At 43.7% G+C, this 14,416-nt stretch overlaps 1 protein-coding gene across 1 annotated transcript; it reads right to left on the bottom strand.

The window, feature by feature from the left end:
* Positions 1–2,574: 2,574 nt before the first annotated feature.
* Positions 2,575–13,215, bottom strand: Ahsg (alpha 2-HS glycoprotein). Its single transcript, XM_047565211.1, has 7 exons — positions 12,912–13,215; positions 10,560–10,670; positions 10,141–10,225; positions 9,622–9,785; positions 8,300–8,401; positions 7,091–7,174; positions 2,575–6,477 (listed from the first exon to the last, which is right to left on the bottom strand). The coding sequence occupies exons 1-7, from the start codon at positions 13,122–13,124 to the stop codon at positions 6,145–6,147; spliced, it is 1,092 nt and encodes a 363-aa protein (XP_047421167.1). The 5' UTR covers positions 13,125–13,215; the 3' UTR covers positions 2,575–6,144.
* Between the last annotated feature and the right edge of the window lie 1,201 nt (positions 13,216–14,416).

Below are 14,416 nucleotides of genomic sequence, written 5' to 3'. Positions count from 1 at the left end.
TAATTAGCAAAGCTTAGTTTCTTTCTTTCATATGAAAAGAAATGAAAATAACTATCTGATTCCTGCCTCAAGCTGGAGATTTATCTTGTCCAATTCCTGGGGTTTGCAACCCTTACTTTGAAAGACTTATAAATCTGCATCTGGCAGCCCTGTATGAGACAACTTTAAGAAAGAACTGCTGGAGTTGGCAAGGTCAGTTAGAAGGTGATTCCCTCCTTCTTCCTTGTTGAGCTCTTCTTCTAAGTAGTTCACCACCAGGTAGTGAAATGAATAGGAAAGTCAGGACGAGGTACTATGGAGTGTGCGACAGAGATGATAAAATCATTACTATCCAAGCTAGTTACATCCATGACTTGTCTCAGTGGGGACCTAAGCCCGTACAGTCATGTACGGACTTTGGGTGAGATGAGATTAGGGGAAGAGGGAAAGGTAGCTGCTTGGTTACAAACAGACCCTCCATCCTCCAGAGATCCTGGGCAGGTACTAGGGAAGGTATTTGCCATTGTTCCTGTATTGAGGGCCCAAGATTTCCTTAGCTCCACTGCCAGCTCTTGAATCATCGAACTATCAATCAATGCAGGCTCCTGCCTGCTCATTCTGGACACTAATCTCTGCAAACCTGGCATGGTCCAAAGAGGACCCCCTTTGTCGCCTGTCCCCTGTGGGCAGTACCATCTCTTGGTACTCTCTGCTTCCTCTCTCTCTACCCGATGAGTCATCCAGGATCCCTCCTTTGCCCAAATCTGCCCACTGAACCTTCTGAAATTCCCACTGTCTACCTGTCTTCTCAACCTAGTCATTTCCTGCATTGAACTCAGGTCTCACTTTCCCCCAGGACCCGACTTTTCCATAAGAACTCGAGAACGGATGCCCCCTTGCCATTTCTCAATGTACTCTCAGGAACATTGCTTGCATAGAAACCGGATCCTCTGAAGACCATGCCACAAGCCTGCGTCAACCTGCGTCAACCTCCCTCAACCTGCGTCAGCCTGCGTCAGCCTGTCACGGCTAGCTTCTGGCCCTCTCTTGTCGTTAATCGTTAGTCTTTGGCCCCTGCCCTTCGCCCTCCTCTTGCCATGTTCAGAGGGGTTCGTCGGCCCCATGGACTGCACCCCAGCTTCTGTCTTGCTGGACCATCTTGACTCTAGGCATCAGCGCCACGCTCCACACAGGACTCTGACCACCATCTCCCTCCCAATTCAGTTTCTCCTTATTTCTGCTGCTTTGGGCCACTTGGAAAAACTACAGCCCAGCGGCCAATCCAGCTCACTGTTGGTTCTGTGACGACAGTCTAAGTGGAACGCGCCATGCCCCTCACCACATATTGTTCAAGGCTGCGTTTTTCCTTTGATGGCAGAGTTGAGCAGCATAGATGGACACCACATGGCCCATGAAGCTGGAGATATTTACTGACTGGCCCTTTCCAAAAACAAGTTTTCTGACCCCTGTCTTAGGTAAACAAAATAAAACGAAAATAATTTTCTTCAAAAGTAATGTGTGAACATTACAGAAAGTTTGGACAATATAAACAAGTATTAATTTAGTAAAGAAAAAATTCTCCATTATTCCATAATTCAGATATAATTTACTATGAGTATTTGAGTGTTTTCTGACCTACTACTTGGTAATTTTTATATATTTGTGTGTGTATATACCAATATGCCTATCTATATAAATTAATTTTAGAAAAGTAGGGAATATCGCTTTAACCTGCTCTTTTTAAAAAAATTTTTAGTTGTACATGGATACAATACCTTTATTTAATTAACTTATTTATTTTTATGTGCCTCACACATACAAGGCAAGTGCTGTAAAAGTGCTGTAACACTGAGCCACAACCCCAGTCCTTTAACATGCTTTTTGGTTTCAAAATATGGACGTTTTTCTATATGAATTGTTACTGCGTTTTGTTTGTTTGTTTGTTTGTTTGTTTTTGTGGTGCTAGGGATTGAACCCAAGGCCTTTGTGCATGCAAGCTATGCCTTTTACCAACTGAGCTATATCGCCGGCCTGAATGTTACTTTTTTATAACACAATTTTAAATTTCTGCAAATAAGCCATGGAATGGATGTAGCATAATTTAGCTAGACGTGTTTAAAGAAAATTTATAACGTTTACAATTTTTGCCCTTTCAAATAATGCCACGATGAACCCTATAAACACCCTTAGCTTTGGCAAGCCAAGTAAGAGGAGGCTTTTATGCGCGCGCGCACACACACACACACACACACACACACACACGCATGAATGCTAATAAACCAGCATTGCATTTCACATATTCCTAGTGGTCCTTGGGATCTTGCTTTTGGGTCCAAGTGCAGGATGGGGGAAGAGGTACAGAAAAATTGTATGTGAAAATCACAATATTTTATAAAAATGATTATTTGGGAAATTGATGTTAAGAATGATATTTCATGTAGGTTGCATATTACTAGTTAATATTAAGGATTAATATGCTTGCCTTCATTCCTCCTGTGTTTACTGCAATTCTAATCCCTAGATGACTGTTATGAAGGAAAAAGGGAGCGATGCAGGGATGGGGGGTAATTTGGATGAGTAGTGGACCAACTGAGGTTTGGACGTAAAGAGAGTTATATTGTATGAGATTTTGAACCATACACATTTTAAATAGTGAGATATTAGAATAGCATTAGTCTCATCTGATATACAAAATTTGAAACTATTTGATGACATTATGAAAATACCAAGCAACCTTAAAGCAAAAAAAAACCAAAAATGTGTTGTAAGGGTCATAGATTTAAGAGCTTCACCACTCACCTTCCATACTTTATGCTTGTGATTATGATTATCCTAAAATAATTACATTTTTGATAATGCTAAGTCTTCAGCTATGCATCATTTAGAGAAAATAAACCACACAGGAAACTACACTTGGTAAATTCAGACGAGGAAATTCTGGAGATTTGGAAATACAATGCTGGAATTCAAGAAAGAGGTCTAACCTGGAGCCATGAAATTGGAAGTGGTCTGTGCAATACAGTCAGTTTAAATCACAAGAGGGGATGAACTTGTGAAATGAAGAGTATAGATTTAAGAGGTCAAAAATATAATCTTCTGAAGCCACCATATGTGAGCACAGGAAGAGACAGTGGTGAGGGAGGGCACTTCCTGAGAACCTAGAATGTGTCAGGATATTTCCATGCGTGTAATTTGTAGCATCTCATTTAATCCTCCTAATATCTCTATGCCAGCCTGCTGTATACACCTGGTTGTGCAATGAGGGCAGAAAGAGGAGAAAGGCACAACAGCTCAGCCCAGGTTTGCAGGTCTGTCCAACTTCACTGCTTCCTTGAGGGGTACAGGGTAACTGCATGGGTTAGGCAGACAGAAAAATCAACTGCTCAAATTTTAAGACAGAGTAGAGCAAAGTTAAGGTAAGTCAAAGGAAATGTACCAGTGTTCCCTGCCTAGAAAATGGTTCCATCCTCCCAGTTAGCAAAGCCACAAATGCTGGAGCTGTCATTTTTCATGTCTCTTTCTCATGTCTATATCATATCCTTTGGTAGGCCCTGGGAGTGCCACCTCCAAATCACATCCTTTTTTTATCATATCTGCCGCCCGCTGCCTAAGACCAAAATTTGAACAAAATTTGCTCTATTAGTGACTTCCTTCCCTGTGGCCACTCCTGCCCAGCTACAAACACTTTCCATACAACTACACAGATGCTGTTGGAACTTGATAAATCACTAAATACTAATTAATCATAGTTTGTTGTTGCGAGTTTGTTAGAAATGCCTTGTTCATTTTGGAATGTTTGCCATCCCTGACCTCTGTCCTCTAAATCTCAGTAGGGTTCCAAGCAAATGCCCCCACTCACTTCCAAATGTCTCTCCAGGGGCATGGTGTTTCTACTCCATCCCACCTCATCCCATCCCCAGGTCGAGAAGCATAGAACCTGAGTGATATTTTAATGTAAATCAGACCATGTCACTGCCCTGCTTAAAATTGAGTGATTTCTCAATGCAAGTAGCATCCCAATTCCTCCTGGGGACCTCAGGGCCATTAATGATCTGACCCATGTCTACTTCCCCAGCCCCTCTTTTGTAACTCCCCTCCTCCTCTTACTTCAGTATGACTTTCTTTCTCATCCTTGACCTCGTCAACTCATTATCTGCTACAGGGCCTTTGTGCCTGCTATTATCTTAGCCCAGAATACTCCTGCCCGTGGCTGTCTTGGCTGGTTTTTCTCTCTTCCTTCTGGCTTGGGCACTAAAGCTATGTCAGCATGAGGCTGCTAGTGACCATCCTGGGAAGAATGAAGGCAAGCAGAGGCAAGCCTTTCTGAGAGGTGGAGTGCGACCTGATGTCTCTTGAACTCCTAAATTCAACTGTGCCTTAGGTAAGACTCATCCATTTGAATTTTCAGTACACAAGGTAATAAATAACACACGCTTTTTTATTTAAGCTAGTTTTGATTTGTTTCTGCTTCTGCCTTAGGAAACACTCTGACCAGTACTCCACGTGCTTCCTCTAAGCCACACCTGTGTGTAGCAAGCATGGGAAGCAGATGAATCTCCTGCAGTCCTGGGTGAAAGGTGCCTTCCCAGGATCCTCTTGCAAGTTATTTCAAGGAAGGACTGACATCTCCACTAGATACCTCCTCTAGTCTATCATCTCTGTTCTTCTTCCACATCTTCCTTTCTCCCTAAATGCATTCAAAATTCTTCCTGAAAAAGAAATCCTTCTTCCATTTACTTATCATTTTAGATTATAGATCACTTCCCTTCCCAGTCATTCTGCTTGAAATTTGCCTTTCATTCACTTCTTCAACAAGGTTGCCCTTCCTGGTGCACTCTCCCTCCTGGCTGTCGTTGCCATGATTTACAAGTCAATCAACCAAAACAATGGCTCTTCTCAGTTTTCATTTTCATTGATCTTTCTGCAACTTTCAGCACAGCTATTCATACCTTCCTCCACTGCTGTGATACCCAAGGGTTTTCTTACCTTCTTGGACATTCCTCCTGAGCACTGGACTGTTGGCAAAACTTATAGGCAAGAGTGACAAAGTGTGGTAACACCTAATTCAGTCTCCCTGGTTCAGTGTAGCCACTCATTTGGCTGCTGGTCTCACCCTTTAAAATTCTATCTGGAAGGGCCCATCACGGAGGTAGATCAGAAAAACTTAATGCTGATGGACAAAAATTGAAATTGTGTAGGCACCATTCTATAATGGGGATTATTTATTCTCTCATGCCATTGAGCACTTAGGCAATTTCTACAGATATCTGCTGATTCACTTTCCCAGGTATCTCTTATCTAAATATACCATAAACCAGAGCTTTAATTTGGGTCCTTAAAATAGATTGGCTAGAAAGCTCCATCCTGCATCATACAATGAGTGTTTACTAAGCAGATATTTTAAACATAAATAATGAGCAAATCTAATTAAAATGAGATTCCCATGCTATTCCTATACTAATTACCAATACCTTCTTACCTGAGCATTGGAGAAAACCAGTGATTGATTTATCTGTACAAAGTTCAGGCACTTGGCTTCCTTTAGCAAGATTGTCTCTTTGAATAAAAGGAATTGTTTTCTCATAAGAAAATGGTCATATCCTAGGGTTATGAGCAGATCCTAGACTCACTTTTCCCTGTATTTGGCACCAAGATATTTGTCGTTTTCTGTTTCTGTTTTCAAGTAGATTTTGGTGAGGGACACTTGTGTGGTTCTTGGGATAACAGGTCACACACATGAGCAGACCTGGGATGAAGTAGACAATAATCATAACCATATTTCAGCTTAGAACCTTCTCTATTAAGGAAGGTCCTTCAGGGACTTTTATTAATAGTCAGATACAAGTTTGGCAAGAGCACCTTTCAAAGTCACAGTTCTGACGTTTTTATGAGGTCAACCAGAAGGCAGAGAACTTAATGGTAGTGGTTTATCATTAAGACAATGACCATCAAGTTGTCAGCCTATGTCTCCCATCAGACATAACCATCACCCTCTCTGCTTCAATCCTCTGAGGAATGAAGACAGGTTGGAATTTAAGACTTGATGTTGATCTAAACTCATGTGGCACTTGCTTTGATACCAGAAAAGGCCCACCCACGCCAGACTTGGACAAAATGGTGGCTAAGTTCTCTGTGTCAAACCTTCCCATTTCTGCAGTGTCTGGCCTAGATCTTGAAGTGTCTGATCCTGCCTGGGCACGGGCGGACCGCAGGACCAACTGCACCAGCAACACCAGGTTGTGTCACCTTGGGTGGTTTCGCCGGTTGGAATGCTTCTCCTGAGGCTGACTCCACTGAGGCCACACCTGAGAAGGCATAGCGCAGGTCGTAGTGTACCCGGTGCAACGGGGGTCCTCTGGGGGCCGACACCACCATAGGTCCAACCACCAGGGATGCTGCAGGCGGGCCAGCTGGAAGAGATGCTGGTGTAGCTTGTTCCACGACAGCTGCAGGGTTTGCTGCATTGGCACCATCTGGTAGGGGTTGCATGACCACAGGCTGGGGAGAGAACAGTTTCCTGAGGTTAGCTTGCTTCTTCCTCCCAGACAAGGCCACCCACAGGTCTGGGTGGCACTCCCTACCCAATTTCCTCACAGTGAGAATTTTCATTTGCAAGGAATCTCACAACAAAACAAAAACCTGCCTAGGTGCAAAGGATTGTCACTAGGTTTACAGGGGAAAAATAACTGGCCCTGGTCTCACCAGGACTATCTTGGTGATAGTGGACTTATACACACATGTAACATAAGTAAAATCACTCTACCTACAGCTTTCACTCTTTTACTTTTTCATCTACACCTTCAGCTACTGGGAGCTGTCAGACAGACTACTAACCTGGTGTCCACAAATAAGAAAACCACCCCCACCTCCCACGAATGAAGAAGTGGCCTTGTCAACTACACACTAGTATGGTTCTACTCTATAGCCACCAGTGCGTGGGAGGGAAAGACATGGATGAATTATCTTTCCACGTGTTGATGATTCCATGTACCATCTTATATTGTGAAGTTCAGGAGGACAGGACAACAAATTGCCTGTCATTACTAACACACTGCATACATGTTTAGCCTAAAGAATTCTGAAGATGTGAGAGTGTCCATGAAGTTGTTACCTGAGGCTGGAACACTGTGCAGGTCACTGAAACCTGGTCTCCACCAACCTTCTCATAGACGTTCGCCTTACAAAAGCCATATTGCTGTCCGTAGAACAAGAAGAATCAGTTTAATGGATATTAAAAAATGGATTTCTTTTTAAAATTTCTTTATTTGTTCTTTTTAGATATACATGACAGTAGAGTGTGTTTTGACAAAGCAATCATATCATGGATTGTCTCAAAAATATATTTGTAATTAATCTTCATAATTATTACAATGTATAGAAAAATGTTTATATTAAGAGAATGAATTTCACTAATACTGCACTAAATTGAAGCAAAGAAACTTAAATTTTTAATTTCCTTTAAAAAGTTTTCCTAAAGTTTATAGATTCTGTATGTAAGACACATATAATATATAATTCTATATATAATGTATAAAATACAGAAGTGTTGTGAGAGAGAGAGCTCACCCATAATCCCACACATAGTTTGACCCAGCAAGAACTACAGTTAATATCAATGTATTTCTTTCTAATTTTTAAATTCTATTAAACACAACTTAGAAGCTGAGATCATTTTGACTCTACCATTTTATGACCTGTGTTGTTCACTTGCTGTAAAGTAATAGTATTTTTCATATCATTAATTATCTTGCATAACTTTCTATTTACTGATGTGCCATGTATTATTCAATGGCACCCTCCTATTGGACACTGGGATCTTTTCTCCTTTTGAGTCATTTTTATCTGTGCTAAACCATTATTTATAATGTGTATATATATGTATATATATATACACACATGTATATATATGTGTATATATATATATATATACACACACATATATTTACAACCTCTGATGATTTCTTTAGGCTAAATTGCTACAAGTGGATGTTACTAGCTCAAAGATGTGAAAGTTTTTGTATCATTGGTACATCTAGGAAATCTATACATCACACTCCCAATGGTGGGGCATGCCTTGTCTTCGTCAAGAAACAGCCTCTGTCTTTCTCCTAACTTCATGTGCCTCCAGTGGGTGAGATGATTTTGTGACAGATCTTAAGGGCAGAGGTGAGACTTCAAAGAAAGATTAGGCATGATCCAGGCCCACATTCTGCATGGCTAGTTTCTTCTTGCAGTCCCAAGATACAAGTTACATAAAGGTGTTCCATCCTACAATCAGCTTTGCCTGGGTGGCACCAACCCCAAGGCCTGGCCCACTCACCTTTTCTGCCAGCAGACTGCAATTGGCTGGATCTGTGACTTCTTTTGCAACACAGTCAGTGGCAGCCACTGCAAACTCCACGTAGATAGAAACTGGGAGAGGCTGATAAGAAGAAATTAAAACACACTTGAGGCAATATGACTTGAAATAAAAAGGGCAGGGAGGGAGAGGCTGGAGAGAAATAGCAAGGATGGTGGCAACAGGACAACTTCAGGGAACACCATTTACATAGACCACATTTTATGGCCCTGGAAATAAGCCCACACATGGCTGATGGGACAGTTGTTGGGGACCACGCTGTGAAGTGTTTGTACTACAGAGGTAGGAGTTGGGTCTTCCCTAAAGGAGGAGCAGGTGTTCACTGCCCAGCATCTAGGGCAGAGGTGAGTTTTCAGACAGGAAACAGGAAGTCAGAAGCCCCCCCCACCCCTTGGACTGCACGAGTGGAAACCCTGCCTCCCCCTGGTCCTCACTCTTGGGGCTGCACTAAGATTTGAGTTATTCCAAGATGGGATGGGAAAGTGAAGAAATGACCCTCTCTCCCACCTGTAGAGTGGGATCAAGTAAAAATTTTTGAAAGTATGGAAGATATTGCTTGTGATTTTTCCTCCTTATAGTACTTGAAGACTGGACACTTACATCACTAAAAGATCTGTTATTTGGTGTAGTCCGGGATGGAAATGTTCCAAGAATTACACATTATGGTTAACAGAATCACCACCTAAAGTATTTTTAAGTATGCCATGGCTGGTATCCAAATTACCAGGTTTCTTAAATATTAGAATTTGGTTCCATTCAAATATGCTTAACCATCTGTAGTACAATTGTGTGTGTGTGTGTGTGTGTGTGTGTGTGTGTGTGTGTTGACTTCAAAAGCATTTTTAGGATCTTGCCATTATATGCCTATTAGTATAAGTAGGCTGATGCCTTTGCAAACGTTAATTGCTAGACTTGCTAATGGTGGTGATGGGTGGTAAACGTGTGGATTTACAGTGAGTGTGTCTGCATAATGTGAGAACCGCCATCTCCTGAATGTGGACGCTGGTTCTTGCTAGAACGAGGGAAGACACATTGTGCCTACCTGCAGCGTCTGGATGCCTCATGCTAGAGGGGCTCGGGATGGCAGAGGCGAGGTTTGGGGATCCTCATGACACTCCCAGTCCTCACTCCTCAGGAGACCTTTTTTCCCCTCCCTAGCCAACTTTCCCCTTCCCAACCTTCCTTGCCTTCTGGCTGTTGTTCTTGCACCTGTCCTTTCCTCACCCCTGCTTCACCACAAGTGTCATCAAACTGCCCAATCTGTCGAAGAGTCTGAGTTTTACCACAAGTTGAGCGCGGGAAATTTCCAGTAGCTGGTAATAGGGGCCGCTGTTCTGCGCGTTGAAGGCGGCCAGAGCGGCTTCTGCAGCGTGCACTACCCTGGGGTCGGTTAGCAGGATCAGCAGGGGGCAGTCCGGACACAGCCTGCGCACGTCCTCGGCGGAGTCTGCGCAGAGAAGGGAAAGACTCCTCATTTTCCAGGACATTCACCCCAGCTCCTCAGATTTAGAAAAGGCTAACATATGCTCCAAATGGATTTACGCTTTATCCCTGCTTCTAAATAACCATTCCAGTGGTTTGTGACATGTTGACATGTCCGCAGGAATCCCTGTCACTAAGGGACAATTTTCACCTCCAATGAGAACAGATACTTAAATCGTTTTTAAACCCCAGGCCCCAAGAAGTTTGGTTTTTACTTTTCCTTACCAATCAAGTGATTGAAACTACTTAGGATCAAAACTATTCTGATTCCTACCTCTCTCTACAAGGTAAAAAATCATAAGAAAAAGAAGCTTGTGTACCTGGGGTGGAATCACATTTTGCAAACAATACGGAAAACTGGCCGTTCTGTTTCAGCACATGGATGTTACAGTCTCCTTCCACAGCCTGGTGAAATAAACCCAGAGTGAGGGCCTTCACTCTCCCCAACCCCACGCCCCACCCCCTCATGGTTGTCTATGGTAACCCTCAAAAAGTCATCTTCAAGTGGGTGATATTGAAACATTGTACTCTGGGCTTTCAGGGAGGGCTACATCAAGCAGTTTGAACTGTTGTAAAAATCAACCCCACAGAAGGCAGCATTCGGTGCCAGTTTTAGAAACTCTACACTGGCTGACCCAGAAGGTAGGCTGGGAAACGGGACAGAAAGTGCCCGCTCTTTGCTGAACCCCGGTGGAACTGGATGAGGTATGACAATAGCCACCATAGGAAGGGTACTCACATGTTGGGTCACCTCCCTCACAGAGCAGTTTGCCAAGGGGGTGGGGTCCAGGGCATGACAGGTGGTCTCTAACGTGTCTATTTCAAGTTCATACACCTCTCCGAAGGGCCGCTGTGGAGACAGAGTGACAGGGGTGAGCAGGCCGCCCACTGATCATGTTGCACCAGCTGAAGTGTGAGCCCCATTGGGCTTGGGCCTTCCCCCACTTTTGGAGAGGTGAAGAATTTATTTCTTACCTGTCAGTCTCAACTCCAGCTAGCTTTAAACTGGCCTGTGGACAGGACCACACTGTTTTTCTGTTCTTCCTCCATTAACTGGGCAAGAGCTACATGGTGCTTTCCCAGAAGAAAGAGGAATGGGCTTGGACAAGGAATGGAGTCACGGTCCTCACTTTGAGCTCTATTTGGAAACTAAAACTGTGTTTTTAATACTTATTTTTTAAATTAAAAAAGTTCACCTTTCAAGCAGTGCTTTGAAAAAGTTTTGGATTTCCTTAGTCAAGTAGCAAAATAAGGTGGTGTAGATGATAGCTTACTGTTTTCTCTTTATTATCTCTCCATCCCTCCCTATGCTTCATTTTTTCTTCCCTTTCATCATCTACTTTCCTTCCTTACCCCATTTTCTTCCTTCTTAAAGATTTTCTTTGCTGTCTCCTTGGGTTTTCCTTGGTCCCTTGGCCTGAATGCACAGATGCTGCTCTCTACTTCCCCTGCTGGTGATGAGAGGGAAGAGCGAATTGGCACCAAAAGGAGGAAGCTGTCCTATCACTATCTTTATCGTTGGAGTTGTTCTTGTCGGTTCACCTGATTATGCATTCTTTCTTCAAAGCCTGGACAATCTAAAACCTGGAAAATCTCATCCCAGCTCTATTTGCCTCTCATTTCAGCTCTGCCTAACTCACTAATAACTGAAGCCTCAGAATCTTCTCCCCTAAAGGATGCTCTGCATTTTATGATGTGCAGTTGTGTCCAAAGAAACTTCCTGAAATGATTCAGAGCTGCAGTGACTAAGGACCGTGTACACCTGGTTTTCTTAAGGAAAGTAACCCTCAAGCTTTGCCACTAGTGAAAATCATGATGCCCACTCATTGCCGTTTCCCTCAAACGTGCATGCGGTGTGCTTGTTTTCCCCTGCATGGATCAGTGTCTCCTGAGTCTCCACTGTTCTTTAGTATGGCTGCAGAACTCTTAACATCCCGCTGGGGTGGTCATAATTTCAAATATTTTGTCCTTTTGTGAAATCAGGTATCAGTCATCCATGCAGACATCCTGATGTTTATCTTGTTTTCTCTCCACACTCCCCCCCCCCCCCAGGTTGTAAATCTTTTATGGACACACAGACTGTTTTTCTGATCTTTGTGTCAGGCTAAATCATGTAAAATTGCCATTTTTGTATGTGATAAGCAGCTAAATACTAGCAATTTTAATGGTTCAACCTAATATCTTCCATGGCACCTGACACTGGTTCTTGCTCAAGGAAGGCTTGAAATAATGTTTGCAGAAAAAAATTATCCTTAATCAGATATAAAATCTGGTTTCAAACCACACAATAGACAGATACCCTTTTCACACCTCTCCACATCTCTCAACTGATCTTCGCGGTGTATTTTCTGGCCTACTCTTTATTGTCACTGGCTCCAGGTTGTGCTGGTTTCTTGCTGGGCATATGGAGCAGTGAATCCTATTTATGCCAAGACTTCTCTCTTTGGGATGTGAGTAACTCTTTTTGGGAGGCAGCTTATAAAGAAGAAGGAACCTAGATCTGAACCAAATCCCAGTCTGAATGCATACTAATTATATGACCTCCAGCAAAAAAAAAGAACAACATGTCAGCCAGAGCCTTTATTTCCTCTTATATAAGACAAGGTCAGTACATCTATCCTAAAGGACTGGAGGGGGAAAGGGAGCAGTTAGGGAGATGAGCTATGTGAAAGGGCTAGAACATGGTAGCACCTGTCAAATGCTAGTTTCATTCATTCAGAGACAAATGGAAACCAAGAAAGGAAAATTTTCTTTTAGTCATTGGTAACTTGGCAAATAGGAGCCACTCTCTTGGGCCCTAGTTTTTCTATCAGGTTCCACTTTTCACCTGTAATCTAGATAATATCCTTCAAAGTTTTTTTCTTCTCCTTCCCCTCCCCCCACCCCCTACCCAGCAGTCTCCTTGAGATTCATGACTGTGGAACTGAATCCTCTCTTGCCTTCCATCTGCCACTTTCTTTGTACTCCTGGAAAGAAACAAGAGTTTTCCCCACTACAGTTGCATTTGTGCTGGGAGATGCTGGTCTTTTGAGGTACCAGGTTGGGCTCTACACATAGGTTCTTTTAGCTTGTTCACAACAGGTTCACTTACCCTAGGCCAAACCTTCACTTTGTCAATCTGGTTCAAAATTTGCTTGTATCCATGAAGAAGGTGTTGATTGATGTGGTTCACAGCCGCCAGGGCTGCTTGCTCTGTTTCTGGGTCATCGCAATCTGGTTCTTTATAACCCAGCCCTGGACCATGTGGGGCCGACCGGCAGCCCCAGAACTGAGCAAGGCAAAGGAGCAGGATGAAGGATTTCATGGCTGCCCCCAGAAAGGCCCTGGCAGGTAGGCAGATGACTGGAGGCTTCAGGACAATCCAGGTACTCTGCTTCGAAAGCTAGACCCAAAGAGGGGCGGAGGGCTTTATTTATCTGTTGAAGCCTACTGAAGGAGTTGCATAAGGACGTGGGATGATTTCAGTTCTGGTTCCAAACAATCCCTGCAAACATCAGCCTTGGAAAAGCAAACAAGTTAGGACATCACTGGTCCCCAAGAAATCTGCCAAAGTCAACCCTTCTGTGGGGGAGATGCTTCAAAGTCTGCTTGGAACATGGTGACAGCAGCGGAGAGAGGAGGCAGCTGAGGGAATGAGGTGGACACAGCGAGCCCCAGAGAGCAGTGGGGTTGGCAGCAGAGGGAGTGTCCTCTACAGGATCTGAGCATGCCATGGGGACCTTGAGCAGGGAGAAGGGATCTTCAGCAATTTGATAAAATCCTCTAATGCTGGGGGATTATCTCCTCCAAGAGGGGTCCTAGAGGGAGAACAAGAGCCACAGATAAAGCAAGGGTACAGATGAGCTTTGGAAGATACCTGAATCTTGGATAAGATCCTGGGATAAAAGAAGGAAGAAAGGGAGAGTTCTGTCTCAAGTGGGGATAGAGGTGAAAGGAGCCGTTCCGAAGGCAGGGAAGGATATGGACAGTGGAGCAGTGTAGGCTTCCCTACTCCCTCCTCATCCTTTCTCCATACCTCACTGGCAGGGCCCTGCCAGTAACAGAAAGGACAGGCACTGGCTTGCCTCTCCTGGGTGGCTCAATGTGATTGGCACTCCCAGCCACGTGATCCCAGCGCAGCAGAGCGGAGTTGTGGCCCAACGGCCACTCTTTGACAAAGTTCTGAGTGTGAGTCCAGCACCACAGGTTGAGACACTGCAGGGGCAGTTAAAAACATAAATGCCTCTTTGGCACCCTTTGCAGCCTTAGCAGAGTGATAGCATGTTTTTCTGGCCAGAACACAGGGCCACAGGGTTGACTCAGGTACTGCCTTTTAAGTGGCCCCTGACAACCCTAGGTGTGATCCCCAAGGAGGGTGGACAGGATGGTGAGAGGTTTGGGAAATATCATACAGGGACTTGGTATAGCCTGGAACCAAGATACCCTAACATGGGAACCAACATGTTCTTTGAATATTTCGAAGTCATCTTTGTGTGTGGGCGGATTTGTTCTGTGGATGGATATTGCTTTGGAGTGGGGGGTGGGGGATTGTTAACAAGAAGAAGAAGAAAAGGAAGGAAGTTTAAAAGTATTGATTTGCAGGGGTGAGGGTTTGGG

Source organism: Sciurus carolinensis, chromosome 9, assembly GCF_902686445.1.
Source record: "Sciurus carolinensis chromosome 9, mSciCar1.2, whole genome shotgun sequence".
NCBI classification, from domain to species: Eukaryota; Metazoa; Chordata; class Mammalia; order Rodentia; family Sciuridae; genus Sciurus; species Sciurus carolinensis.
The sequence above is the reverse complement of the archived record's forward strand: the minus strand, read 5'-3'. Positions and strand labels throughout refer to the sequence as shown.

Bases quoted from the DNA above. Each gene is read 5' to 3' on its own strand.
- Ahsg (XM_047565211.1), bottom strand. From the start codon at position 13,124: ATGAAATCCTTCATCCTGCTCCTTTGCCTTGCTCAGTTCTGGGGCTGC. The intron at 7,175-8,299 runs GTGAGTGGGCCA...TTCTACGGACAG, and splicing joins GCAGTCTGCTGGCAGAAAAG to CAATATGGCTTTTGTAAGGC. The intron at 6,478-7,090 runs GTAACAACTTCA...TTCTCTCCCCAG, and splicing joins GCACAGTGTTCCAGCCTCAG to CCTGTGGTCATGCAACCCCT.